The 27971-nt window shown below is 37.6% G+C and overlaps 1 protein-coding gene across 1 annotated transcript; it reads left to right on the top strand.

The window, feature by feature from the left end:
* Positions 1–7389: 7389 nt before the first annotated feature.
* Positions 7390–17367, top strand: LOC140247023 (uncharacterized). The gene is made up of 7 exons (XM_072326326.1): positions 7390–8253; positions 9537–9698; positions 10275–10457; positions 11627–11809; positions 13796–13966; positions 14569–14635; positions 16957–17367. The coding sequence occupies exons 1-7, from the start codon at positions 7519–7521 to the stop codon at positions 16965–16967; spliced, it is 1512 nt and encodes a 503-aa protein (XP_072182427.1). The 5' UTR covers positions 7390–7518; the 3' UTR covers positions 16968–17367.
* The last annotated feature ends 10604 nt before the right edge of the window (positions 17368–27971 follow it).

The raw sequence follows: 27971 nt of genomic DNA, 5'->3' as shown, positions 1-27971 counted from the left end.
TTGGAATCACCGTCCTGCCTAGCATACCAGGTTTTGTCACTCATTGTTTCTGTATAGGATAACACTTTAAAGCAAAGTAACAATACTTTTAACACATGTTGCAATTCAGATTTGTCAAAGGAAGATTGAATTATTTTGGTACTTTTTAGTATTAATAAGGAAAGTTATTGGTTAGGCAAAATGGTTCAATTATTTTTACTATTGAAACACATGGACACAGGAAGCATTTATATTTTCTTTTATGAGAGTGATTATAGGTAAAGAAAGCTAAATCTTACACTCGTTTGCAATGTTTTTATCTCAACTGTGCTATTTTGTTATCCACGCCATCACCAACTTCTTTAGCCCTATCACAACACACATTTACGTATTAAAGATATTTAGTTTAATGATACTCATTTTTTTTTTTTACCGTCTTCAAAATGTAATAACAATACGTGTTCCCATCTGTGTCTATGTCAAATTTCAGGAAAACAACGTTATTCGGTTCTAATCATTGGACTAATCATTGGTGTACCCGTTACACTAGTAACCCTGTTTCTCCTTGTTGGAAAGTTTCTTCAAAGATACTACCCTGACTACCTGCCGCGAAATGGTAATGACTTACAAAAATTATTTTAATACATGCCTAGATTTTCTCAGGGGGACACCTTTGCTTACCATATGTAAGTAAATTACAGTCGAACTGCATCAACACCGTATCAGTCGTTGCATTTTAAACAAACAGCAAGCGATTCCATTTTTAGAGCAGCATTTTGTATTGCGAAATCGAACGTGCTAATAGGAAAACATGCGATATGCGACAGAATTCGAAATTTCTGTAGTTCACTTAAAAGAGTACGACTGGTGAAAGTATTTTTGGGTATATGATTTAAATAATCATTCTTAGGAATTTGATTCTAATTTTGTATCAATTTTACAATATGTGAGAGAATCGCTTTAGGCGAGAACTATGGCCTAGACCCCGCAAGATGTGAAACACACATTTTTTTTTTTTTTTTAAGATCAAATACTTATAAGGTTTGACATGAAAACAAGAAGAACATTTCAGTTTACCAAATGAACATAAAAAACTTTGGCTATATGTACTGACGTAAGATATCGTCCCCTACTCCACTTTGCTGTAATCTCTACTTTCTCTATCAAATGGAGGTACACAGTTTTAAAAATGCATATATAAATATAATATATTAACATACGCATTGGAAATGATTGTAAGTATTGCTGATGTAAACATATTTTAATTGTTATGTTTCCCAGGATGTGGCTGGAATCCCTGTTGGCGGAGACCATACAGACTAGAGGGAGTTGATGAAGAAAAACAATTAATGCTGAGTATGAAAAAACACATCAAATAACTAAGCTTTCATTTTTAGATTAACATGCCAGTATCTTTTTTTTTTCACTATACGCACACATTGACTTGATATTTACTAGCTGGTGTAAAGACAATGCATCTGATATTTGCCAAATCATTCAAAAACTCAGTCAATGCGAAGACAGAAACAAACGTTTTCGGTCGGAAGCATTTTGTTAAGTATGATTATAGAAAGGTGAAGGTTAATTGCATCTCCGTCAACAACTGAAATTGCCTGAAATGGACCTAATCTACAGGGATTAAACAAAACTTAACCCATAAAACAACTTTGAAATAGGCTTGGTTTTAATACATTATTATAGCATAAAACGAAAATCATTGATAATAATTTTACAAATAATACACATATAGATTATAACATGCGTATATATCACGTACTGTAAATAAGAAGAAAAAGGAAACCATTGAAATAATTATAAACCTTGATGACCATTAAAAAAAAGGTGGGACAAAGCGGTTCAAATACTGCCTTCTAAATGTGTATACATTCATTCTCCGCATTGACAGATAGAATTTGGCCAAATATAAATGAAATGGATGAATCTGGCCATGAAGACGATTTGGCCATGAGCGACGATCTGGTAGTTCGAGGGAAAAATTCTACCTCCACCGCCTTGAAAAAGAAACGAAAAATCAGAAATCATGATGTCATTATTTTTTTTTCTCTCTAATTTAAATTGCATTCCTTATACGGGGTGAACATGAAGGTGAAAATTCTAGTCTTTTTTTAATCTAATTGCAGAGGAAAAGCTATATATCTTTATAGCACGGTCCAAATGTATATTGCATTTTGGGATAAAACTTTCCAATTCTTTCTGTCTTTCTGTCTCTCTCTCTCTCTCTTTTATAAATAATATATCTATGTACATTGCATACATACATTATTACTTAAACACTCAGCAAAAAAAAAGTATACACTCTTTCAGTGCATAGTTTTTGAAGATTTTAATGCAAATCTTTGTGTCATATTAAAGATATTTCTTGGGTTTTGACCTGGTAGGTTAATACAAAGAGAAATTTTACGCATGTAGGAACATACTCGTTTTTTGTCTTCCAAGGCACAATGTAATAATTGCTGAATTTGACATGAAATTGTTCATTTGCATCTGTCCTTCAAGATAGCAATGATAACAAAAGACCAATTCAACACAATGACAGACATAAATGAATAGCAAAAATTAGTTTTCGGTGTCTTGTACCTCTTTATATCTTCAAGCCAGAACAAAGTGATTGGAAAATAAAAGGGAGGGGAGAGAGAATGTTATCAGCTCATGGTCAAATGACACAGGGAGTAAGCCGTAAAGGTGTTGATATTGTTTGTTATTTCATTCTCTTAAATTTGGAATTTAAGAATTCATGAAAAAATCCAAGAACCACTTGTATTATTTGTGACACTGCACCTCAAAACAAACAAAAAGTCGCCAGACATGAATTTTTAGTTAAGACCATATTCTGAAAGAGCAGACTTTAAGCTTTAAAATGATGTATAACTCAAATCAAATGGACTCTTCTACCTATCTAAATATTGGAAAGAAAGCACAAACTCAGGAAAAGTGTGAACTGAGAAAATTGAGGCTGTGAAGTACAGTGTCTATTCAAGCGCTTAATCTTTACCAAACCCTGCTGGCTGCGCGATGAATGGGACAAAAAACGGGAAGTAAACCACCAGAGTGACAACAATGAAGAGATTATCAGATTAAACTGAAATTAAGCATGCCTCATTAACACATTCTGTCCATAATCAATGCCAACTTTCAAAGCAGTAGCACTATCCTTTCAAAAGTTATTACAGTTGAAAGTGAAGAGAGTGGACAAGGTTTTTCAATAAATGAAAAAGGGATTCTAAAGACGCACCTAATCACACTATTCTACCAAAAATGTTCGAGATAAAAGCCCCCTCACACCTGAGCGAATGTAGGGGGACGAAGGGGGACGAATGAGAAAAACGTACGAAATGCGCGCGAATTCAACGATTTCAAATAAAGTTGCCTTCAAATCATCCGATTATAAACTAAAGTCAAATATGATCAACGAACGGTAAGCGAAGGATAAATATGACATGCGAAGGATAACGATTTTTCGGTTCACTTCTTTGAGTAAATTGCGACCGAAGGCGAGCGAAGGGTTGATATGACCAGATCAGACGAACGAACAATGAGCAATGGTTTGATATGGCGTGCGATTGGAAACGAAGACGAAAGAATAGATCAGGCGTTCTCGTACGTGTGTGTGCGCTCCTTGGGGAGTATAAAAGCGACCAGGTCCGTCCAGATTTCAGTGCGGCCAGAGAAATCAACCACGCAACATTTACATTTAAAGGACGACAAAGATAAACAGTAAAATCAGCCGGAAGATTCCAGTATTTTTGGCACTGTAAACATTAATGTTTTTTTTTTTTTTTTTCGCAAGAAATTGTGCGAGTACGTGGAAGGTGATAGTCATCACGATGACGAGTTGGGTAGATATGAAGATAGTTATTTCTTATGAACATGTGCAAAAATGTCAGGAAGCTCATCAATTGAAAATTTATACATAGAAATACCAACATTATAATGAAACAAATCAATCAATTTCAGATTTTTGCTTCTACACATTTGTGTGAAATAAATATCCAATATTACTAATTATTCTTAAAGCACGTCTTTGAAGAAGAAAAGGGTATCAAGCAAAAACTGAGATTAATTGCCCCAATTGCTATCATTTTAACAAAAAAAAAAATAAATATTGAAACAGTAACAATGGAGGTGAGATGATAACAAATTTGACGTACCCCTAAATTGACTCGACATACCCCCTTTCCCCTATTGTATCGTACCTACCACCAACATCGCACCAGATAAATTTGTAGTTACTGTCCACTATGATAGCCAACAGGATTATACTAAAAAAAAAAACCCTTGTAGTTGCAGCGTAGCGAGCCGGACAGAGGAGGCTTTCTGATGACCACATGCTTGCCATCAATAGCTGCCACACAGTGGGGAAAATTCCACCGCTTGTAGAATCCACCAGCAAGTTGTTTCCATCCATCAGGGGTTGAAGGGGCTGTCATGACTTCATCTGCATACTCGTCACATATGGCCTGACACACTTCCCTGGCCACTACAGATAGGGTGTTTTCAGGCACCGTCCACCCATACTGCATGTCGGAGTAATTGGTGCCAGACACAAGATGACAGAGAGTAGCTGCCAACTTGAGACCTTCTTCCAGCGGCTCCCTGTACCAGGTGTACTGCCTCCTGATTCTTCCTCTGACCCTCTCCAGGATTTCATCGTAGAGTTCAGGGGGCATGCAGGGAAATTTCTTGAAAGTCGAAGGGTCTTCTCTTCGGAGCTCAACCAACAGCTGGTCGTAGATTCCAAAAGCCCTTCTTCTGGCAGGGTTCAGCCACGTCCTTCTCCAGATACGACGTCGTCTGAAGCCTCGTCTCCATCTGAATCGGCCTCTGATGAACTGGTGTAGGTTCAGCTGCTGATGTGTAATATCATTCTGAGCCATTGCCAGTAAATACTGGACTCTGAGGCGGGCTGCATCTTCCATTTTTCTGAAGAAACTTTGAAACTTTCAGGTGGAATGTTTATATATGAGTAGAGTGGCGAGTGGCTGGTCACAGAGAGCAGCTCAGCATTCGCCAATTTTTTCGTCAGGTCATTCGCTCGTATTCGTATCACTTCGCAATCCATAGTTTGTCATAGTATCTCTTAGACTTGCCTTCGTGTATGCATCGCCTTTCAAATTTAGTAAAAGTCAGTCTTAGTTTCCCTTCGCATATAAGATGGCAAGCGAAAATACGTTTGTCATAGTATCTCCGTTTCTATGCGTAAGTCATATTTAGTCATCGTGTTGCTTCGTTTAGGGTTCTTTCGAGATCGGTCCACCTTGGCAAAAGCGCGATGAGGGACTATGCGTGACGATAGCACACGAACGATAAACGAACGATTACCGCAGACTAAATAAGAGATGCAAATGACAGACGATTTTTCAATTCGTCGGAAAATTTTAAACATGTTCAAAAATCCCGTGCGAATTTGAATAATCGCAACTGTTAGTTCAGAAGGTGTACGAACCCAAACACGAAGGGTAAAATGACTTACTATCAATTACCATTGAAAACGATTGTTCCAAAAACGCCTTTCGCCAGCCATCGCAAGTCATATTTCAGGCAATTCGCTCAGGTGTGAGGGGGCCTTAAACTGCTAAAAAAACACACTTTCCCGCCCGTTTCATGATACCAAATTTTAGCACAATGTAAAAGAAGACCCGTTCTTTCAGAAAATATGAAAAAGTCAAGTTCGGCTAGGTTGACCATTTCACTTATTTTCAGTCCCCACGCAAAATCAGTGTGTGCGACTTTATGTTCGTTTTGAGGTGCACGGTCACATTTGATGTCTGTGCTTAATCTAAAAAACAAAAAAAAAAAAAACAAACACCTTTCAAATTTCTACCACTTTTGTTGATATTGCCTATTCTGAAATGTCAATTGTATTTAGATTTGAGAGAGATTCTTCTTTTTCTCCCTTATTGTTTTGCCTTTCTATATCTTTTGGGCTACAAAGACAATATAGAGATCAATGAGTAATTTCTCCAATTTGATTTATGTTCTTATTATGGTGCATTCGTCTTTTATTGTGATTTTTCTATTAAGGAGCACATACGCATGTATGAAAATTTGTCCATTATGTGCAATTTTTATTTTTTTGCTTTGGATGAGAAAATGATTGTTTTCACTCTTGCGTAAATTTTCCCTTTTATTGACGTACCAGGTTGATAGCCAATTAAATTGCCTTTAACTTGGTACATATAAAACATCAATATGTAGCCTAATATTCTATGAGAAATATGAACTTGAAAAAGTGTTCATATTCTTTTTTTTTTGCTGAGTGTAGATAATTGTATATAGTGTGGGAATGAGATCATCGGGTGATGTAGCTTTGCCAACCGCATTTTGTATCCGAGCTGTCGGCCTTAGGCCTTGTTCACGGCTCTGAATATAATAATAAAATAACAGACATTATACAATAAAAATGATTAAAAATACGTCATAAATAGTGTAAATACTACCTAAGTGTATAATGCTATACAATGTCCTCTGATATGGATATCGAATAAAAAAATTACATTTGATTGCGGATATTTTCCTAGTTATATGAACAAAGTCTAATGATACATAATATTATGTCTGTCATTCACAGCCGTGAACGATGCCTGAGATCGAAAGCTCGGAAATAAAATGCGAAAACACATAAGAGAACGAAAGATGTGCCACCTAACATTTACATGTATACATATTCACATGTAAGGAACATTTTCTTTTTCTATTTATCTGCTTTAATTCTTCTTCCAAGGACCATCGTCTCTTACAAAGGAACAAGTAGAGCAATGCAAAGAAGAGCTGAAGGAATATTATCATGTGTCACGACGCAAGGTCACGGTGGATCCACTCAACTCTAAGGAGCGTGTCGAATTAGATAAAGTTTATACCAATTTGAGTCTGGTCGATCAAAGTAGAATGCTTAAGACACCAATAACGTTCGACGATCTTCTGACCAACGACGGAAGTGGAAATCTTTCCAAGCGCATCCTGATCCAGGGTGAGGGAGGCGTTGGTAAGTCAACGCTTTGCGCTAAGATTGCCTGGGACTGGTGCCAGGGTAGGATTCTCCAGGATCTGGACATGGCGATCGTAGTTCCACTCCGAGATGTCAGGATCGAAGAAAGTATTGGCGGTATCGTAAAGAGATGCCTCTCTGATTCAAACATAGCAACAACAAAAGCGATAGATGGATACATCTCAGGAAACCCAAGGAAAGTTCTCCTTGTCTTTGATGGGTTCGACGAGTTTGACGGAAATTTCAAAGAAAACAGAAGCAGTGAGGTCATTCGCATCCTAGGATTAGAGCAATACAAGTCATGCAAAGTAATTGTAACCACAAGACCATGGAGAACTGATGAATTCAATAGTTTTGGAGAAGCTTACAGTTTTATAAGCGTCGATGGATTCAACGAGAAGAGTTCGTCAGCTTATATAAGGAGGTATTTTCGGGTAAAAGAGAAAGACACTCTAGCAGAAAACTTGATCAGTTTCATAGACGAAAATAAAATTATCCGCTCGAACATCACTCCTTTTCCGATATATTGTTCAATGCTGTGTCTCATGCTATGGAAGGATTTCACTGAAGAAAGACGAACAGAAATGCAGAAGCTGCAAACTTTCTCTAATGTCTTTGGAGAAATGATTTCTTTTCTGAAGAGGCATTACGCCTCGAAATGTTGTGAAAATCTACAAAATCAGAATACTCTTGAATACGTAGAGGAAGCGGGTAGAGCGATTCAAGATATAAGTGATATAGCAATGGTTGGTTTATCAGAAAGGAAACTTTCATTCCCTGAAGAGAAATTTAAAGATTGTCGTGATGCTCTGGAAACATGCTGCAAGGTCGGGGTTTTGACAAAAGAGGAAGATTTTTCCCGTACTGACCGTCGGCGAGATATTAACGTTCTATCCTCCAATGTGTCAACGATTTCGTTTCCGCACAAATTGTTTCAAGAATATGTTGCAGGATTATATATCAAGAATTTATTCACTGATGATCTCGTCCACTACAAGGAGCTGAAGCACAAACTTCTAAATCGACATGCAGAGTTTCGTTACTTACTTTATTTCGCTGCAGCTTTAGAGAATGACCTTGGTCTTGATATCATAAACGACTTGAAGATGACTGCTAAGCAGTATTTCTGTGTTGACGTTGCGTTTGAATGCCATACCGAGGAGGCCGCTAGAGTAGTGGGAGAACGTTGGAAGGAATACAAACTATCATGGGGTACGTCTGAGCATACAAAGTCAGCAATTGTGTTTCTGGTGCGCTGGAGCCAAACGGTGAGTGAAATAGCAGCGAGCTCGGGCATATAAGTTACGTGTTTTTCATTTTCATCATTTCAGTTGACACGAGAACTTATTAGGACTACAAGGTTCCTGCATTTATTTTATACTTTTTTCTGTTTACTTTGATTTGCTTGTGAACCCTTATCACCAAAGGAAGTGAAGTGCCTACGTTCTTAAATGAAATAAAATTTGAGTTGAATTGAATTAATGAGAACAAACTTGAGCCAAACAATAAACCCAACGAAAGTTTGGATGGATTTACATCAGGTCTTATTGGAAAGAATGGGGCCTTCAAAGAAATTCATATACATGTACATGAATATGTATTCCAGCACGTAGAACAAGTGCGAGATTGGTTATAAGTTGGTGCAAGATATTGTATAAAGTGGCTTCATGAAACAGTTCCTACTCTCTGTGGACTGACTGATCTCAAACTAATTGCACCTTAGATCAATCAAACTTAGGAATGATTTAGAGCTTTTTATAGGCATGCATTTCCCTTTCCCTTTTCCCTTTTCTTTATCTTATTCTTTTCCTTCTTCTTATTATTATATTAAATATAACAACAATAGATAAAACTTAATACTGACGTTTCTAAACGCATCTTGTCTTCAGTTTTCTTAAAGTTATTTTTGTTTTTATTATTCCATCATGTTCACTTCTGTCATTCCTAATGCCGTTATTGCATTTTGTTTTATAACCTAACATATTATGCAATTAGTCTCCTTTTATCTTTGTTTCTTTTTTTTTTCAAATCACTCATTATATTGTTTATGCCTTTTTTTTACTTCTTCTTTAACTTTGTTTTTTTTTTTCGTTTGTCTTCTTTTTTCATGATTTATTTTTCTTCATTCTTTTCTACATTAAGCTTTGATTGTGTTTGTTGAAAGTATAAGTTTTCTGGGGTTAATTTTCCAGTGGACTAGTTGTCTCAGGGCTAGTTGTCCTGGGATAACTTTCTTGGAAGGGGTGGGGGATTGTCGCGGGAATTGTTAATTTGAGTGTACTTGTATCAAAGATACCTGCCTTAGAAACCTTTGGTAAAATTCACTTAATAAATTACTACCAAGTTTGTCATGTATATATTATGCAATACATGGATAGAGAAGCATGTATAGCATGAATACTCATCAGGCATATAGTAATGCTGTTACTTTTCAGCATTAGCTAAATCTCTGTCCTTATTTTCCACATCCAAGACAAGCACATTAACTCAAGCGTGATGTCGATTATTTTTGGTAATTATTTTCAATAAATGTTCGTTTCCATTTATGTAGCAATCGCTATTTATTGACAACGCGCACTGCGGAAGAACTGTATCCCGTGACTTGGCGGAGGCCATGTGTACAAGCTGTGTGCCGCTCAGAGTAACAATACAAGACCCAGAATTACACGCGGACTTCTACAAGATACTTAGTTCGCAGGCTTCAAAATGTCAGGCAAGTCTTTTTCTCCAGTGTTCAAATAACAGCAATAGCAACAACAAAATTCACATTAGCATCGATGTAGGGCGGCAATAATATGCCAATATTTGCAAATAAGTTTCAATAAGAACATAATTATATCTAGATTTTTTAAAGGATTAGAAGCACTAGCTGTCGGCGGAAGACTCGTTGGTCTATAGCAAAAGTCGCTTTGGGGGTATTTCTGGTGGCCAGGAGGTCGTTGCTTCGAACTCTACTCGAGTATGCTTGCCCATGATTTTTATTGTGGCTACTTTTAAATGCTAATTATTTGGTTCATTTACGTCGCTATAGGGCAAAACCAAAATCAAACCAAAATTGAGGAAAAAATTTGTTGATGATGTGTCTATGCTTTGAAATACACGCATGTCCTATCATACGCGTTGAAGGGATGCTCAAGGCTTTTTTTTTTAATTCTTCTTTATCATTTTTGATTCTGTTCAATCATTAGTTCTTGACATTTTCTCATGTCTTGTTTTCTTGTTGTTTAATACCGATATTTTATTTTATTTTATTTATCTTTTTTTTTTCTTTTTGCTTGTTGTTCTACAGATTCAAGACTTGACGTTTGGGTGGAGCAGCCGCGATGGCGATTATCAAAATCAATCCTCAATAGAAGGTGACTTGGCCCAGTGGGTGTGTGCTGTGCCAAGTCTGTGGAGCTTTAGTCTGACGTGGCCCTGCTTCCCCAGCGATTTCCTCTCAACAGCCGCAGCATCAGCATCACGCTGCCAGGTATACCATTATTTTGTTACTCTGGGGCATTTACTGAGCTGAGCAGCGTTGCCACGTCCAAACAGAGCAAGATCCCCAGAAGGCATGTGAAAAAAAAAACCACACCACAAAGTCATTAAAAATCACCAAATTTGGAAAAGCGTAGTAAAGGCTTCAATATCAAGACATAATGATGTCAATAAACCGTCCTCAAACTGTGCGCGAGTCTCGGTGTAATTTACGGCGCGCCGTAGTTACACCCACTAAATGCAAAATGTGTGCGATGTGTATGGATCTATGGTTGTTTATGTGTATTGAGTGACATACGGCGCACCTGTTTTGTTTCTGTACCTTGTGAAATAAGGGGAGAACTTTGGGGAAATAGTGGTTTTCACTTACTGTAGTTTTTTTTTTGGTTATTGGTCTCAAAATTACCAAAAATTTACAAAAAATTTCCAAATTTTGATTCGGTTACTAGGTTAAAATTTTATCAACCTGCCAGGTATGTGATTTTTACTCTGTAAAAATCCTACAGTCACTTAAAATAACCGTTATCTCAATTACACTATTGCTTTAATATGGAAAAGTGTGTACTGAGAAAAGAGGCTGTGGAGTATGGTCTATTCAAGAGCTAGTTGTATTGATCTGACCGTGAGCTGTGCTGTGTGCAAAGAATGCATGGGACACAAATCAGGATGTAAAATTTCATAGCAAAAACAGTGAACGGATTATTAAACTAACTTAAAATCAATCGTGCTTTATCAACACAATTCTTTGTGACTGATGCTTACTTTCAAAGTATTGGCATCATCTTTTCAAAAATTGTTAACTCTAAGTTTAGTGAAAAGTGTGTGAAGGATTTTTCTAAAAAAAAAAGTGAAAGAAAAGTATTAGACACTCTGATCACACTAGTCTACAAAAAATGTTCTAAAACTAAATTTCCCGTTCATTTATTGATTCCATATTTTAGCATAGCCTTTTTAGCCTCGAAAAATCAAGAATTATGGTTATGTTGACCCTTTTCACTGACTTTGAATCTTCACACATAATCAGTGCGTGCTACTTTTTATTTCATTTTCTTTTGTGATACACGTTACATTAGCCTTTGGAAGTGACAGTAAACATTGATTTTGCTAACATTCACGTTATGTTACGTTTGGTTTGTTTGTATGTGTGTTTTTCCCCTCCAGATCAGAGATCTGCTGTTGTGTGTTGAAAGCTTGGATGCCAATTCTCAATATAAATCTTCGACAGGAAGGGACTTAGCCCTATGGGTGTGTGCAATGCGGAATCTTTCGCGCTTCAGTATGAGATGCTCTTTCTTGCCCGAAGATTTCCTTTCGACAGCCAGCAACGAAGCGCAATCCTGCCAGGTAAGTCACATGTTAATGATTTACACAACATTTGTTTGTCTATGACATTAATTCTTACTCTCTAAAAAAAAAAATTGAGTGAAAATATTCACTCTTAGAAAGGTGAATACAAAAAAGAGTGAATTTAGAGTGAAATTGGAGTGAATTTTGAGTGAAAATGTTCATTTTCACTCGTTTTAGAGTGACCTCAGGGATCACTCCAAAATCATGGGCGAAACTGGCCGCTGGCTTTTGTACTGGCGAACTGGTGCAGTGCACTTTGCAAGTGGGATCTGGTTTTAACTTCTTAAGAATAGGGAGATAACAGACAAGTCCTTAAAGGGGATGGCTGGCAACTGATCAAGTCCAAGAGCTTGTCTGGCGGACCAAAGGTACATATGGTGACAAGACCTTGTATCTGCAATTTTGGTGAAAATTACTTTTTTTTTTATTAATGGTCAAATAATGGGTTAAGTGATGTCCTGTCCAAATCCCAACTGTCTTTCTCCAAAAATGAAGCCACCACAGCACATCAAAGGAAAGGCTCTCCCATTCGCCACAGTGCTTTGGCCGCCATGTTTTTTGACTCTCCTGAACATTTGCCATTTTGTAGATACGAGGTCTTGTCGTCCCAGCGACGATAAACTGGTACCAGAATGATTAAACTGGTCTCAACTGGTACCAGTACATCTTCAACTGGTATCAATTGGTTTCAGTTAGAATTGCTTATTATTTGTTACTGGAAATTTGGAGTTGCCTTCTGATTTCAACTGGTACCAGCTGAAACCAGTTAAGACCAGTTAAAACCAGTAAAGACCAGTTAAAAATGCTTACTGGTTTCTACTGGTTTCTACTGGTTTTTCGACCTGGGTATAACAGACAAGTATACAGGAAGTGCATCCATGTATGCATGATGGAATGGTCGTAGGATTTCAACCGGTAGGCCAGAGGATTTAAACCAGTCTGTTCTCCGAGTTGCACAGCCTAATGGTTGTAAGGTTTGTAACCAAGTATGATTCGAACTATAACTATTCATATGCCAGTGGCGGATCCTTGCAGGTGTGCGCAGGGCGCCCTTTTTATTTCTTGTTAAAACATAAGAAAACAAAGAAAACAAAGAAAACAAAAGGAGTGGGGCACGAACGAGACCCCCTTAAATTTTGTAAAGGCACTCTCTCTTTACCGAATTCCTGGATCCGCTCCTGTATGCGACATACGAACAAAAATGGAACTGAAAGGAGAATAAAGGTTTTGAACACATATTGGAGCAGACAAAACAAATCTGTCGCAGTGTGTCATTTATGGCAGCATCTGTCCTGCATAGCTGAGTCTACTGGCTCACAGTTGCTACAGGGGCACCACTGATTATTTGCCATCAGGGATATGCTATAGGGGGAACCTGGTCGTTCCCGGCTGCTCCTACTGCAGCTGTATCAAACTGGCACAAGTTTTCATTAAAATATGATGTCAGATACGTCTTTGAGAATAAAAGTAGGCTAAATCAATGACAAAGAAGGTGGAGTACAAATTAAGAAAATAATTCAGTGGTATCTAATAGATGGAAAAATTAATCAATATTATTGTCATTATAGTTATCATTATTACTGTTATCATTGTTATTATTATTATTATTATTATACACGAGGACTATATAAAGTATCAAATGTAACAATACGTGACTTTATAACCTGTTTGTGTGATTGTTGGTTGTCTCTTTAGATCATACTTCGGTTTGCATTTAAGCATTTGTGTCATCATTGAATCATAGTGTTAAAAAGGTACCACCTTATCAGAATGACTCAGATCTTTCACCCGTAAGACGAAGAAGAAGAGAAAGAGAGAGAGAGAGAGGGAGAGAGAGGAAAGCCGATGATAGCAGCAGTCATATCAATATCTCTTTCGACGCCATATCTCTTTCTGTGTGTTTCTCTTTGGCAAACATTTTAGTTTGTTTTTGTAATAGATTCACATCCTTGGAAATTTCTCCTTTTTTTTTTGTTCTTCCAGATCCGCCAACTTAACCTGTGGTTTTCCAAAACTTGGATTTCCGAGCCGTCAGCTGCACACTTAGCTGAATTTCTATATGGTTTACCTCACCTTCAACAAGCGCATCTTCAGTGCGATAACTTGCCTAGTATATTCTTTACGACACTTGCTTCTCATAGACAGCGCTTGAATGTACGTATTCGACATTGCATATGATATGTATATCTCAATATATATATTTGTATATACATAATATATACATTTATATATATATAAATATATATATATATATATATATATATATATATATAAGCGTGTGTGTGTGCGCGCGCGTGTGTGTTTGTGTGTGTATCAGAATCTCTTGCACAAGTGCAGTCTTTGCTGTGAGGGCAATGTTTTTGGATATCCAACAATCCGGATAGATACAATATGAAGATGTTTCCACTCTTAATGCTGGCAAAATTGTATTCAGAAACCTGGGAAAATAATGAAATATGAGAGACGTCTTTATCATTTTTTTTTTCAAATATTGAAATTGTAATCACGTAGAATTTGTTCTCTGACATTCAGCTCTCAATGCACTCTAAGTATCAGCTCAAAATTCTGCAACTAGCTGTAACATTTCTTATCAGCAAAAACATGTAACGCTATTAAAGTGCACTACATCTCATGCGTGAAAATTATGTGCTCGATATGATGTCATGAAGCAATTTATTTTAGAGCACATGGGAATCGATTGAAATTGAATATGAAATGTCATTCGTATTCATTTCACTCTGTTTATCATACTACAGGTGGAGACTATAACCATCAATGGGAAGCGATTACGCGAGTTGCTCGTTGATATTCAATGCGACACAGGTATACATGTTGTCATTTTAAGATTGATATATATGCACATGTATAATGCATATAAAGTGATACATGAATATACGTAGAAGAAATTATATTTTATATTATATATAATTATATATTGTAGAGTATAAGCTCTGTTGACGAGATAGCATTACTTATTGGATAAGCCAGTTCGAAACAATAATAAAAGAAAAAAAAAAACAAAGAAAAACTATTACTTATAAACGCTGCACGTACTACAAAATATATACCTATTAGAAATTTTAACGCACTATTGGTAGCCATGTTTTGGCCGTAAAAATCATAATAATAGGAATATGATATAGCACACTGCCAATTACATTGTAATGACGATATCCTTTTTACAGAATCAATTCCATTAATCACTGCTTAATACTAAGAAAATTGTCAGACGTTTGGAATATATCATAATCAAAATTCATCCTGCAGCATTTGTAGTAGTTATCGTTATTATCAATAGCGATTTCTATCCTTTATGAATTAATAATGGCATTTGATTTGTTTTCACATTGATGCAATAATATGAAACCATGTTTCCTTTTTATCCATCAGAAAGTAAAGGATTGTGACACCATCATAAATATTGTTCTTTTCACATCAATCAGCAATAATTAGTGGATTGAACGATAAAGTTGTCACTAATACCTTTGTACAGTAGAGACAGAGAAAAATATGAAGAATAATCTTACTGTTGAGCGAAGTGTGGTTATTTTTTTTACTTACATTAAGCATTCTCGTGAAATGAAGATCTTCTGTTTTAAGTGTAAACTGACAGCCAGACCCATGTTCTAGTTTTCAGTCATTGAAAATGTATACCTCAACTCATGCCTACGCGGTGTCACCGTTTCGTTAGTACCTCGTTTTCCGTTATCATAAATACTTAATGATATTAATTGCACAATTTGTGACTTGAATATAAGTGAGTACTCTTTAATTGGAAAGCAACTTTTTTTTTTTCTCAACAACACTTACCTCAAGAGCGTACAGTTGCAGCATGTTCTTGGTTGAATATTAAGACTAGCAGTGTATTCCTTCCTAGATTGGTTGCTTGATAATTTAGTTTGATTGACTTGAATTAATTTCCGCTTTGTGTTCATAAAAACAAAGAAACAAACATAGGTGAGTTCCAATGATTATTGCAAAACAGTAACACTTTGTATTTTTGACGTACAAAAAATAATCGAATGCGAGTATATGAATGCGTGTGAGTGGGTGTATGCAAACATGACATTGTGATGCATACGACCTAGAAGTGTTTTCCAAATGGAGGTTTAAGCTGTGTGTGACGGAAAAAGTGCCGAATGTGTTCAAGAGTGTAATCGCATCTATTTACATTTTGTATTTTTCTTTTTACATAATTACCAAAACAAATATTTTCTGGAGGAGCGATAATCGTACTAAACCACATGTATTTAGGTGTGTTTCTTCGCTTTCAAAGATAATATATACTTTTTTCTAAACATGAAAATATTTTATCATTCATTATTTTTGATTTGATTTAATTAGTGGGGTCTGAATGAGATCAAGAATCCTCAACAAACAAAACGAAAGAAAACTTTTGTGATGAAATTTGAATAACATTAATGTATTTGGAAACAAACAATTGGCCTACAAGACTTCTTTGAGGTACTGCTCATGAAAGAGTGAGCATGAATGTAGTATTATCTTGCCTTGGCAGTATCCTTTTCTGGTGTATTTTCTGTGAATATCAAGACTGTACGAAAGTCATTGATTTGGGTTTGCAGTAGCATATCTCTATATCCCTCACTCTTCCATCAGCCATGTTATACAACTTTATCCATTGTAACTTTTGCTTTTATAACATTATAGTATGTATATTAATGTACTCAGTTCTTTTCATCTTTTATTTTCATTGTTTATTGCCAAAAAATATTTAATGTATGTTGTGTGCTTTGTAAGTGAAAATAAATTTGAATTGAAAAAAAAAACAACCCTAATGATAGTGTGTGTGTGTGTGTGTGTGTGTGTGTTTGTTCATATGTGTGTGCGTGCTGTATCAATGCGGTATGAAATATGGATATTTATCATGTTTATTGAATGTGAGATACGTAGAGTAATACAGGTTGACAGAAGAACAACTGCTTAGACATAAAATCTTGTCACCTAATTTGCTATCACTCTCTAATGGAAATCCTTACACCTTTCAAGCGTGAATGCATTATCTTTACTGTAAAATAGATTTTCCGTCTATCAAAATCCATCTGCACATTTCAGTATCTGTTCAATCACTTATTATATTGGGTATTCATTTCATGAGTTCCTTTTCACTCTCCAACATAACACAGAGATGCAGTAGTAGCCACCGTCCAGAAAGTGACAGAAGTCATGGGGAAGGCAAGGGTTCTGCACAAGGAAGTATACCACCTCAGGAGGAACCCGAACCGAACTGAAAATCAGCTGCTATGTGAAGAAATTTATATTGTGTAAGGTAAATACAGAAGTCGGAAAAAAGAACTCTTTCCTTTAGAGGAGTCCAGTGTTGGAATAGGTTAACTTATGATTTGAAATGTAAGCTCTCTATGTCCAGTTTCAAACGAGCTCTTGATGTATATCTGCTGTAGCCTAAGCAACTGCCCAGTATTTTTTTTCTCTCTCTCTTTCTCCCTGTCTCTACTTAATATTGTTGAAATAACATGTTCCTTTAGGGTATTTGCTCCGTTTTCCCTTTTTTTTTTTGTTGTTGCTGTACTTTTTTAATGTTTCGTTGTTTTTGTTGCTACATGACCCTTGTTCATTATATATTTATTTAATATTGTATATGCACTTTGTATGTATTTCTGCTATTTTTATATTGTTCACGGATTTGCAGAAGAACAGTTTTGCTGAAGCAAATTGCCGTGATTAAATATGAAAAACATAAATATAAAATCTTATAAAGTTGAAATGTGAGAATAACTGCTCAAAATATATGATGGAGCCTATACATAAAAGCAAGCTTGTTGATCTTAGGTCCTTTGATCAAAATGTCTCAGCCCTGCTCCCGTTTTTATGTGTGCAAGACGCTAAGAAGACTTAGAGGTTAACAATGTTTAGATGTTTTCGTTTTCGTTTTCGTTGTTTGCGGAGGTCTATCCCCACAGATCACGGGGACAATTCGGTTAGGAATTTGCAATTAAATCAAAAAGAACATATCACAGTAAGAACACATCGTTTCGACGAGACTGCATAATTATATCTAGCTTCTCGTCGGTATCGACGGGCGTGAGATTGATATCAAATACATTAATGTCGGACGAGGGAAAATAAACAATTCGAAATATGCAGTAGACATTGTCTTCACAGCAGACCCTTAGATTTAATAAAAGGAAACAGTTAATGCTTAAAAGAAGACATTACAATGTGAAAAGTAAAATGTGAAATCCAGCTATAAGAGGAGAACAGATAAGGCACGTGACTAGGTTATACCTGGGGAGGATGGTGGCAGCTGATTAGATAAAGTGAATAGAGGAGTTAGGGGATGTAGTAGTCCTTGTCAATGACTCATTCAGAAGCGTCGAAGTGTGACATAAAGAAAATAACAAGGGCAATCATAGTCCATCTGAATATGCTTATGAGACATCAAGCTATGATGCTAAATGATGGTTGCTACTACATGGGTCACTTGAGTAAGACAAGAGATGGACTTTACTTGTGAAATTCTCTGTCAATTTTTGTTTTAATTTTGTTCACGCTGGCATTTTCTTATGGGTCACTTTATTAAGTAAGGTTAAGGTAATTTTTTGCCTGATTGGCATGGGGCTATTAAATGGAATGCAAAAGTGTAGTTTGTTATATTGGGAAAAATAACTGTAAGGATCAGACTCAACAATGCTATTTTAAAGAGCTTGAAATTGCTTTGGTGTTGTTTTCTTCTAGAAGCTCTTTGTCTTGTGAAGTTATAGATACGATAAGCAGGGGCGGATCCAGGAATTCTGCAAAGGGGCAAAGGGGGGGGGGGGGGGGGCGTGACTAATATTTCTGGTGAAACTTCCGGGTTTCATTTCATTTTTTTCTTTTTATTTCTTTTGTTTTTAACGAAAAATAAAGGGGGGGGGGGCGTGCGCCGGTTGCGCCCCCCTCTGGATAAGGAAGAAATTCGCAATAATTCTGTTCGCTGAAATGATTTAAAAAGAAAACTTTCACCAGGATCATACTGTTATTACTGTTTCGATAACGTTCCTGCGCCTGCACAATGAGTATTTTATTGTAGATAGTGAATAAATTATACTGTGTATTTCTCTCTCTCTCTCTCTCTCTCTCTTTTATCGGTTTTGCTTGTCAGACCTTGAAAGTAATGTAACCAGTAAATGCAACAGAAATGACTGGCAAACTGAATGGTCATGTACTTGCGTCTTATACAATGTATGCAGAAAATAAAGTGTTCTTTTTTTTTAAATGAATAACTATGAAAACTTTCGTACTTTCTGTTGTTTTTGGATATTTGAATTACAAGTGAATCGGATTCTCATGACTTAACTTTGCATTTCAAGTTATTCGAAGTTCACTATGTTTGATTTTTACTTAAGTTAACTGTAAGTAGTAAGCATATGTTATATTGATGAAAATGTGCCTTCTTTATCTTATAGTTACCCAATATATTCTGGTCTGTTCTCATGGGCCATTCAGCAAATCGTGGAAAGTTTTTTTCTTTCATGATAGGCTTGACAGCCACATAAAGGGGTAGCAGTGTAGCTTGATTAAAGTAATTTGTTTTAATCAAACAGCGGCAATGCCAAAGGAATTGAATCAAAATTTGTGAGCGCGAAAAACCTGGTAATCGCCTTTTTTGCTAACAGAGCAACATCTCGGTGTTGTGCGTACATGTGTGTGGGTCTGGGTGAAAGAGAGAATGAGAAAGCGAGAGGGGATGGAGAGAGAGGGGGAGATGGAGAGAGAGAGAGAGAGAGGGAGAGACAGAGAGGGGGGGGGTGAGTGTGCGCTTGTTTCCTATTATCACAGAACATGGGAATATACTGAAATGTGAGTCACATTATGCCTTCTAAATTTGCTCGCGCAATTATGACGTATTGTGTTTAATTAAACGCGATTTTTGTTTTCATTCAGTTTAACTGGATTCAGTTCAATTCAATAATCATATCTATTCATACTCGAAAACGAGTTGTAAATAAATACAAAGCATACTTTACACAAGTCACTTTTTTCTTTTCAATTTATTCACAGGAAATGCATATGTAGAGATAAATATGTCATAATTTAATATCTCCAAATTTATTCATGTATGATACTTATACAGCAATCTGTTAGATGTTAAGTATCATCATGATTCTATTCAATAAAATGTTACTTCAATATACAAGGAAACACAAACCAAGACTAATCTAACGTACCATACAGATACTTTGTATTACTTGAGATGCACAATAATACAAGGAATCTTACATACACATACACATACAAGCCAGTCTCACACACGTCTGTATTAATAACAAAACATGCACAAAAGACATGCCATATACAGTACAAGAAACACAAGCTGTGTTTACAGTGTACAGTGACAACACCCCGAGGCAAGAAAATATGCTTTTACATACTAAATAGACATACATATAGAAGGGCAGCTAAAAGTCATTGTTGCTACACAGTAACATTGCTTTGATTTGATTTATGCTCTGACATTTTCTTAACCAGCACATCAAATACATATGAAATTAACAAACAATAAAATACTTAAGAAATTTTTTCTGATGGCAAAATTTTTTTTCTCATATACATTTGCTAAGGACACTAAAAAGAATATTAACCCCCAAAATGTGCCTGTTTTGAGGTTTGTGCGTGAGCACAACACGTGTATTTACACCTCGCGTCATAACAACATCTTAATGATTGTCTTTGGTTGGTTCCTTATGATACATTTTACACAGGCTTATGAAAGAACAATGGGTGCAGGTGATATGGATGACCAGGGGCCCGTTGCATAAAAGTTACTATTATGGTAACTTTGCCATCTAATGGAAACTACTATTGCATTCTTGATTTTAATTGGCTGTTGAGCATTGTTGCCATGGTAGTTACCATTGGATGACAAAGTTACCATAATAGTAACTTTATTATGCAACGGGCCCCTGATTTGCATTAAGAAGGTACTGGAAAGAAATGTCATAATACCAATACTGTATTTCCTAAGCACTTCCCAACTTTCTGATTTGGGTAAACATTTAATTTTATAGAAAAAAAAAAAACAACCCACAAACTTATTGGGAGATTTTCAGAATACCACCACTAGAGAATAATGTTTTCTACTATTATGTCATAGTTTTGAAAAATGCAATAAATTACAGCACCGCGGAGGGCTTAAATGTATTGTTGCACACTAAGCATTTATGTAGACTTCATCTTGCCTCGTTCCATGTAGAAATCCACTGGAGATGATGCTCTCAAACGCTATGCACATTAACTGAATTGTATACACTTCTTTAACCTTCAAAAATGAAGAGCAAGTACAAAAAAGAGTATTTGACGCATTCTGAGAAAACAGACTCCAATCTATCCTCTGAATCTCTGCTCAAACTTCATAGGCCTATTAATATAGGCCTATGAAGTTTGAGCAAAATTAAAGCAATATCTTCTTAGCAGATACACTGTACGGCATGCATAGTGTCATAGGCGTAGCCAGGATTTTTTAGAGGGGGGTGTTTAACCCTATTAAGCCCAAGCTATTTTGACCCCTCGCAGGCCCGGGGGTGGGGGCAGATTTGGCCCCCCCCCCTTTATAACTTTTTTATTATTAGATGTATCATTGTTATATTTGGCACATGGGTAGAGTAACTCATACTCTACACGACTGTACATTTGAATTTTCTCAAGGTCACCCATGGAGGGCGTTAGTGTCGAAAATATAAAGAAATACATAGGAAATGTGCTAAAAACATGATTTTTCTGCATAATTTCTTTATCCCCATTATATATGTCTTATCATAGACCAATCATTTTCATATTTGTCACAAGTGATAAACAAGTGGAATCTTATTATTTGTTATGGTTGAAATTTCTCAAGGTCACCACATGGGGGCGCTATTCGTGTCAACATAATAATACATTATGAGACCTGAGATGAAATGTTTGGGATGGGTACATGTACAGTTATGACATTTCATATTTGCATAATAGTGAAATTTCAAGATTACAAATTGAAAATATGAAGAACTAATGATGTTAGAGGCATAGCTTGGGTGAGGGAATCAAAATATCACAAAATAGAAGGGCAATCTTTAGAAAGTATTATTGTTTTCAATTATCTCTATTATATCTATTGTTTTATGCCTTTGTCACATAAAAACACAGGAAATAATAAGAAAAACTTTCCAGGACCATAATTACTTCAAATTTTACTCGTTCAACAAATTTCAGCCAAGAAACACCCATTTCATCCACTGTAATGCTGATGAATAAAATGGGAACAGAAAAAAGATGCAAAATCTGACTGACATGGTTGTCAGTTTATGGTTGCCATGGCAACCAGCAACATCAAATATAGCTGAATTATATATCAAAATGTTCGCAATAAGATTTTAGGAAAAGTCACCAAATTTGGTTGAAATCGGATAAAGGGCGAAGGAGTGGCAAATGAAGCAGGAATCTGGTAGGGGGGGGGGGGGGGGGCATAATGTGCCCCCCCCCCCCCCCGACACCGGGCGTCTTTTATATTTTTTTCGTAAAAGACATACGGTGTCAATTCGTTGTGCGCTCGATGGCTGTAGAGAGCACGCGCATCATCCATACGGGGAGTGAATCCGTGGCCCAAACACAGCCCGGACGCAGCAGAAGTTTCTCATGCAGTAGCCTAAAATTGCTACGTCGTGTCTGTGGGCTCCCAAATCCGTATGCTTTTGCCAACGGACGTTGAACAAGTGTGTGTGTGTCAACGGCGTAAATCCGTGCTGAGGAGTGTGTGTGTGTGTGGGGGGGGGGGTGATCGGCGATAGTCACCATCACCACGATTACAAGCCCATAACCGGACGGGTGCAGCCAGTGACGTACCGTGGCGGGTTGGTCAAGACAGGGGAGGGGGGGGGGGGCACCTCGTGGAAAAGTAATTTTGAGGGTGTGTATGCATGCTTGTGCGTGCGTGCGTGTGTATGTGTGTGTGCGCGTATGTGCGTGTGCTGTCAGTCTGGAAACTGTAATGGGGACTGCAATACATAACGGAATATGATACATTCCACTGCGCAGTCATTTTTTTCCTTATGGATTATGGAATGACGGTGTGAAACGACAAATTACTGGCAGCAACATCAGGAGAATTACATAACAATTGAAATGAATGCGAGCGAGCGGAGCGAGCGAGGTTGAAAATTTTGACATTTTACAGTCCCCAAACTGCCGTTTGTAGCTATATTTTTTCGCTTTGGAAATTAAGTGGGCGCACCGGACGCAACTGCTGGCAATTACTGGCAACGACATCAGGAGAATGACATAACGAGTATATGCGAGCGAGCGAAGCGAGCGATCTTGAAAATTTTGACATTTTACAGTCTCCAAACTGCCGGTTGTAGCGATATTTTTGTCGCTTTGGAAATTAAGGGGGCGCACCGGGCGCACCGGGCGCAACTGCTGGCAATTACTGGCAGCGACATCAGGAGAATGACATAACGATTATATGCGAGCGAGCGAAGCGAGCGAGCTTGAAAATTTTAACATTTTACAGTCCCAAAACTGCCGGTTGTAGCGATATTTTTGTCGCTTTGGAAATTAAGGGGGCGCACCGGGCGCAACTGCTGGTAATTACTGGCAGCAACATCGGGAGAATGGCATCACGATTAATGCAAGCGAGCGAAGCGAGCGAGCATGAAAATTTTGACATTTTACTGTCCCAAAACTGCCGTTTGTGTAGCTATATTTTTTCGCTTTGGAAATTAGGGGGCGCTCCGGACGCAACTGCTGGCAATTACTGCCAGCGACATCAGGAGAATGACATAAACGATTATTATGCGAGCGAGCGATCTTGAAAATGTTGACATTTTACAGTCCCAAAACTGCCGTTTGTGTAGCTGTATTTTTTCACTTTGGAAATTAAGGGGGGGGGGGGGGGTACCGGGTGCAACTGCTGGCAATTACTGGCAGCAACATTAGGAGAATAACATAAAGATTATAATATGCGAGCGAGCGCAGCTAGTGAGCCTGCAAATTTTGACATTTTACAGTCCCAAAACTGCCGTTTGTGTAGCTGTATTTTTTCACTTTGGAAATTAAGGGGAGGGGGGCGCACCGGGCGCAACTGCTGGCAATTGCTGGTACCAGGGAGGTGGTTTTGTGGAAAACCACCTCCCTGCTGGTACCAACATCAGCAGAATGGCATAGCGATTAAATGCGAGTGAGCTTGAAAATTTTGATATTTTGCAGTCCCAAAACTGCCGTTTGTAGCTATACTTTTTTGGCTTTGGAAATTAAGGGGGGGGGGTGCAACGGGCGCAACTGCTGTCAATAACTGGCAGTGACATCAGGAGAATAGCATAACAACTAAATGTGAGCGAGTGGAGCGACTGAGCTTGAAAATTTTGACATTTTTCAGTCTCGAAACTGCCGTTTGTAGCTATACTTTATAATAAGGGGGGCGCACCGGGCGCAACTACTGGCAGTTACTGGCAGCAACATCAGGAGAATGGCATAGCGATTAAATGCGATCGAGCGGACCGAGTGAGCTTGAAAATTTTGACATTTTGCACTCCAAAAACTGCCTTTTGTAGCTATATTTTTACGCTTTGGAAATTGAGAGGGTAGTCAATGGTGTCGGTTTATGTTCATGATTTGGGGAGGTATGACCAGCGAGGGGACGTCGAAGTGACCAAATGGGGGAAGGATATCCAAAACCTGCACTTTAGAACATCCTCTAATATTATTGTTTGTGTTTGTGTGTGTGTGTGTGTTTTATATACATGAAAAAGTTAGGAAATAGCCCAGGTCAAGTCTTATTATTGGCAATGCAAGGCATTTTGATATAGACTAGTATGTAAAGCAACACTGCAAAATCATTAATGATCTAGCTTTGAACGAAGCGTAAGGTACAAAGGTGTACATTCTACATCGAATCGCGCAACGTTATACAGCGACTCTTTTTGCCGTTCGGATGTTCTGAGTACACTGCACACATCCTGCTTATATTCAGAATGCCAACCAGGAATCATGCTGAATCGCAATATTTTGTCGGCTCCGGACTTTTTGCACAATGTTTCACGTTATATACCTCTTTAATTATGGTTACAAGAAATCTTAGAAAAATATCTTATTTCTTGATCCCCCTTTCATGTCGATTTCAAAAGCAGTTTAGTAACCCTTGAATTACCATTTTGGTAAGTTTTTTATTCTTTTTTTTTTTTTTACGAGCGGATGCGGGGGGAAGCTTGGCGCCCCCCCCCCCCCCACACACACACACACTTAACAGGGATCGAATGTACCACTGCATGAAATATAAAGTATGAGGGAAGTGGTAGCAAAAATATGAAGACTTTTTGTTTTTGTTTGTTTTTTTTCTTCTTTTGCTTGTCAGCCGACTTTTGGTGGAAAATCAGACCTTGAAAGAACGAGGAGTTTTTGCTGTTGTTTCTCTTATCTTTTGATTTTCTTTCGTCTTGACTGACAGGTGATTTTGACCCCCCCCCCCTTTAAAAACGTAGCATAGCCCTGAATAATGCCCAAATATATTTAATGAAATGCTAATATGGATCTCCATTTCTTTGTATGTAATAACGTACCGGTATTATCTTCCTGTAGGTATTGTATTTTTCTATTTTCTTGATTTAAGTCAATAAAGTAATCATCCCAGAGGCATCGTTCTGTAATGATGGTGGGTGGGGGAGGGACTTGGAGTTGGAATATCTGTGCGAGGGAGCGGAGCGACCGAATGGGGGAGGGTGTGGGAGGGGGATACCCCCCTCTCAGACGAGGAAGATTTTGTATTTTCAGACCTGAAATTAAGCGATCTGGTGCACACTTTTGGTGAAATTTTGGATTTACATGTTTACAATGTAGGCCTATAGGGCTATACTATTTGACGTTGTCAACGTCTGGGTCATACCTTATGTCGATATTACTGTCTTTGCGAGCGAGCGAGCGAAGCGAGCGAGCGCTTGAGAAAATTATGTATACATTATCCTACAAGACTATTCAGCTCTGTTACCTGTCTGGAGGCGGGCGTACGAACGTCATGCAATATGCCAAAATTGATGCAATCACATTTCTGCTTCCTCCATTTTTCCCTCAAATTTCGGGGGGGGGGGGGGATGATTGTACAGGCCATCCCCCCTCCTCCATTTCAGGGAGGGGGGGATATATCCCCCCCCCCCATCCCCCGGGATTTACGCCCATGGTGTTTTTTTTTTGGGGGGGGGGGGCAATGCACGGTGCAATGTGCGTCCCTCAAGAACATACATGCATCCCCCGGTAATATTGGAGGAGTTCAAAAAGGGGCATTAAATGCAAATAATTTGATATTAAATGATTTTAGACATTAAGTGTAAAATCTTAGTCAATACCTAGTTGAATCATTACAAAAAAATCTTTCATTGCAACAACTTCCCATTTTCGTCTTGCACAGAATGATGCACTGCGTTGGCGAATAAAATATTCCCACACCAGACACTACAGAACAGAACTAACTTAGGTCTGCTGATACTGGCACGTCATGACAGGGCTATTAGGAGTGTCGATCGTGAAAAAAATTAGGAACTTTTAGTTTTGTGCGCCTCCGCCAACAAAAAAAAAAAGGAAGAAAAGAATAAAACCCGGATATGAATGGGACTAATAATTATATTATCAAAACTCATTCAAATTATTGCATATCATTTTAAAATTCAAAATGTCAAAATTTGTGGTCAAATCATGAGACAGAGTAATAGTAGCTTAACTTTGGAGGAATAAAAATTATTCACTTTCCGGAAATGGAAGTGGCAGCTAAAGGCTTTTGTTTTTATATTAGTGTTAATAGTCTGGATCCCCCCCCCCCCGCACACACACACACAAATTAGCTTAAATTAACTTCAATTATTAAGAACAAAAAATCAAAATTTGAGGCAGTGCATTGTGTAGCGTTTTTTCTCACTTTATTTTGGGAAAATAAGGAAGTTGATAATTTGGCAAAAAGCCGAAAGGTTCAGCTCCTCTCCCCTCCGCCGACGAAATTGTGCTCGTATCACCAATGTTACTACTAGTAATAAATGTATGAAGCATCAGTATAGTTAAGACTTAAGACCCCAATTTCATGAATTACTTTTACAAAAGATAATGGAGAGGGGAAGACCGGATAGATCGCCGTTTTTGGTGTAACGCCTGCCATGCATAATTATGGAAAAGGGCGCAAAACAGCATTGGATAAGTAACCGACGCATTTTGTGTATAAACAAGTGGGAGAACCTGACCCAGACCACACCCGTGTAGCCAGGGGGACGATGGGTGTGGTCGCCCCTAAAACGCAAAAAAAAAAGGAAAAGAAAAAACATGAAGAAAAAAAGGAGTAAAAAAGACAAGAAGGTGAGGAAAGGAAAGAGGAGAAGTAGAAACGTCGATGCTTCGATAATACACAAAGCGCGTCACAGAATCAGTATAGCATGCATTGCACACACATAATAATAATGCATCATACACAATTTACGGTACCGCGTACGGTATAATACCGGTAAACGGTGAACATTATGCGCAATGTATCTTCGCGATTCGGCCAGAAAGCAAAGCAGGGAAGAGAGAGAGAGAGAGAGAAAGAAAACTAGACTTGGAATTTGTCAACACTGACAAATTAGGTGATCCGATTTTTTTTAATCGATGGTTCGAGTCCTGATCGCAATAGGCATGACCATACAGGTTTTATCTGTGTTTAATGACATTGACCGTGTGATGTTTTAATTCTCATTTAGAAAAGAGAGTCAGGTCTGCCATCTTTGGTACCAAATTCAGTATACACTATAACGAAGATACAGAATGAAACATTTATGACTTTTGACCCTAATTTACCTACCCAAGATGGTGTTCGATCAAGTAGTTGTTATCTTATAATAATGTACGTGACATGAACTAAACATGTGCAAAATATGGGGATAATAGGGAATGTCTTTCTTGAGTTATTGCAAAGAAAGTTGCAGAAAGAAAGTAACATGAAAATACATCGAAGCTAAGCTTTAATTTTTGCGAAGTTTTTCGACGTGATTTCGATGTCGCATGAGAAAGAGTGGGCAAAGAAACGATAGCGCAAAGTCTCAGCTGCAACTTATTAAAATCTGGGAGAAATTCACAGAAGAGTAAGTGAGCTAGTGTTCGATAAAGACCGTCATGTCAATTTTCATTTCCAGAAAAATTCCCTCCCATAGAGATAACA

Source organism: Diadema setosum, chromosome 3 (genome assembly GCF_964275005.1).
Source record: "Diadema setosum chromosome 3, eeDiaSeto1, whole genome shotgun sequence".
Lineage (NCBI taxonomy): Eukaryota > Metazoa > Echinodermata > Echinoidea > Diadematoida > Diadematidae > Diadema > Diadema setosum.
This window is presented reverse-complemented; position numbering and strand designations above follow the sequence as displayed.

Bases quoted from the DNA above. Each gene is read 5' to 3' on its own strand.
- LOC140247023 (XM_072326326.1), top strand. From the start codon at position 7,519: ATGCTGTGTCTCATGCTATGGAAGGATTTCACTGAAGAAAGACGAACA. The intron at 9,699-10,274 runs GCAAGTCTTTTT...GTTGTTCTACAG, and splicing joins CGCAGGCTTCAAAATGTCAG to ATTCAAGACTTGACGTTTGG. The intron at 13,967-14,568 runs GTACGTATTCGA...ATCATACTACAG, and splicing joins CTCATAGACAGCGCTTGAAT to GTGGAGACTATAACCATCAA.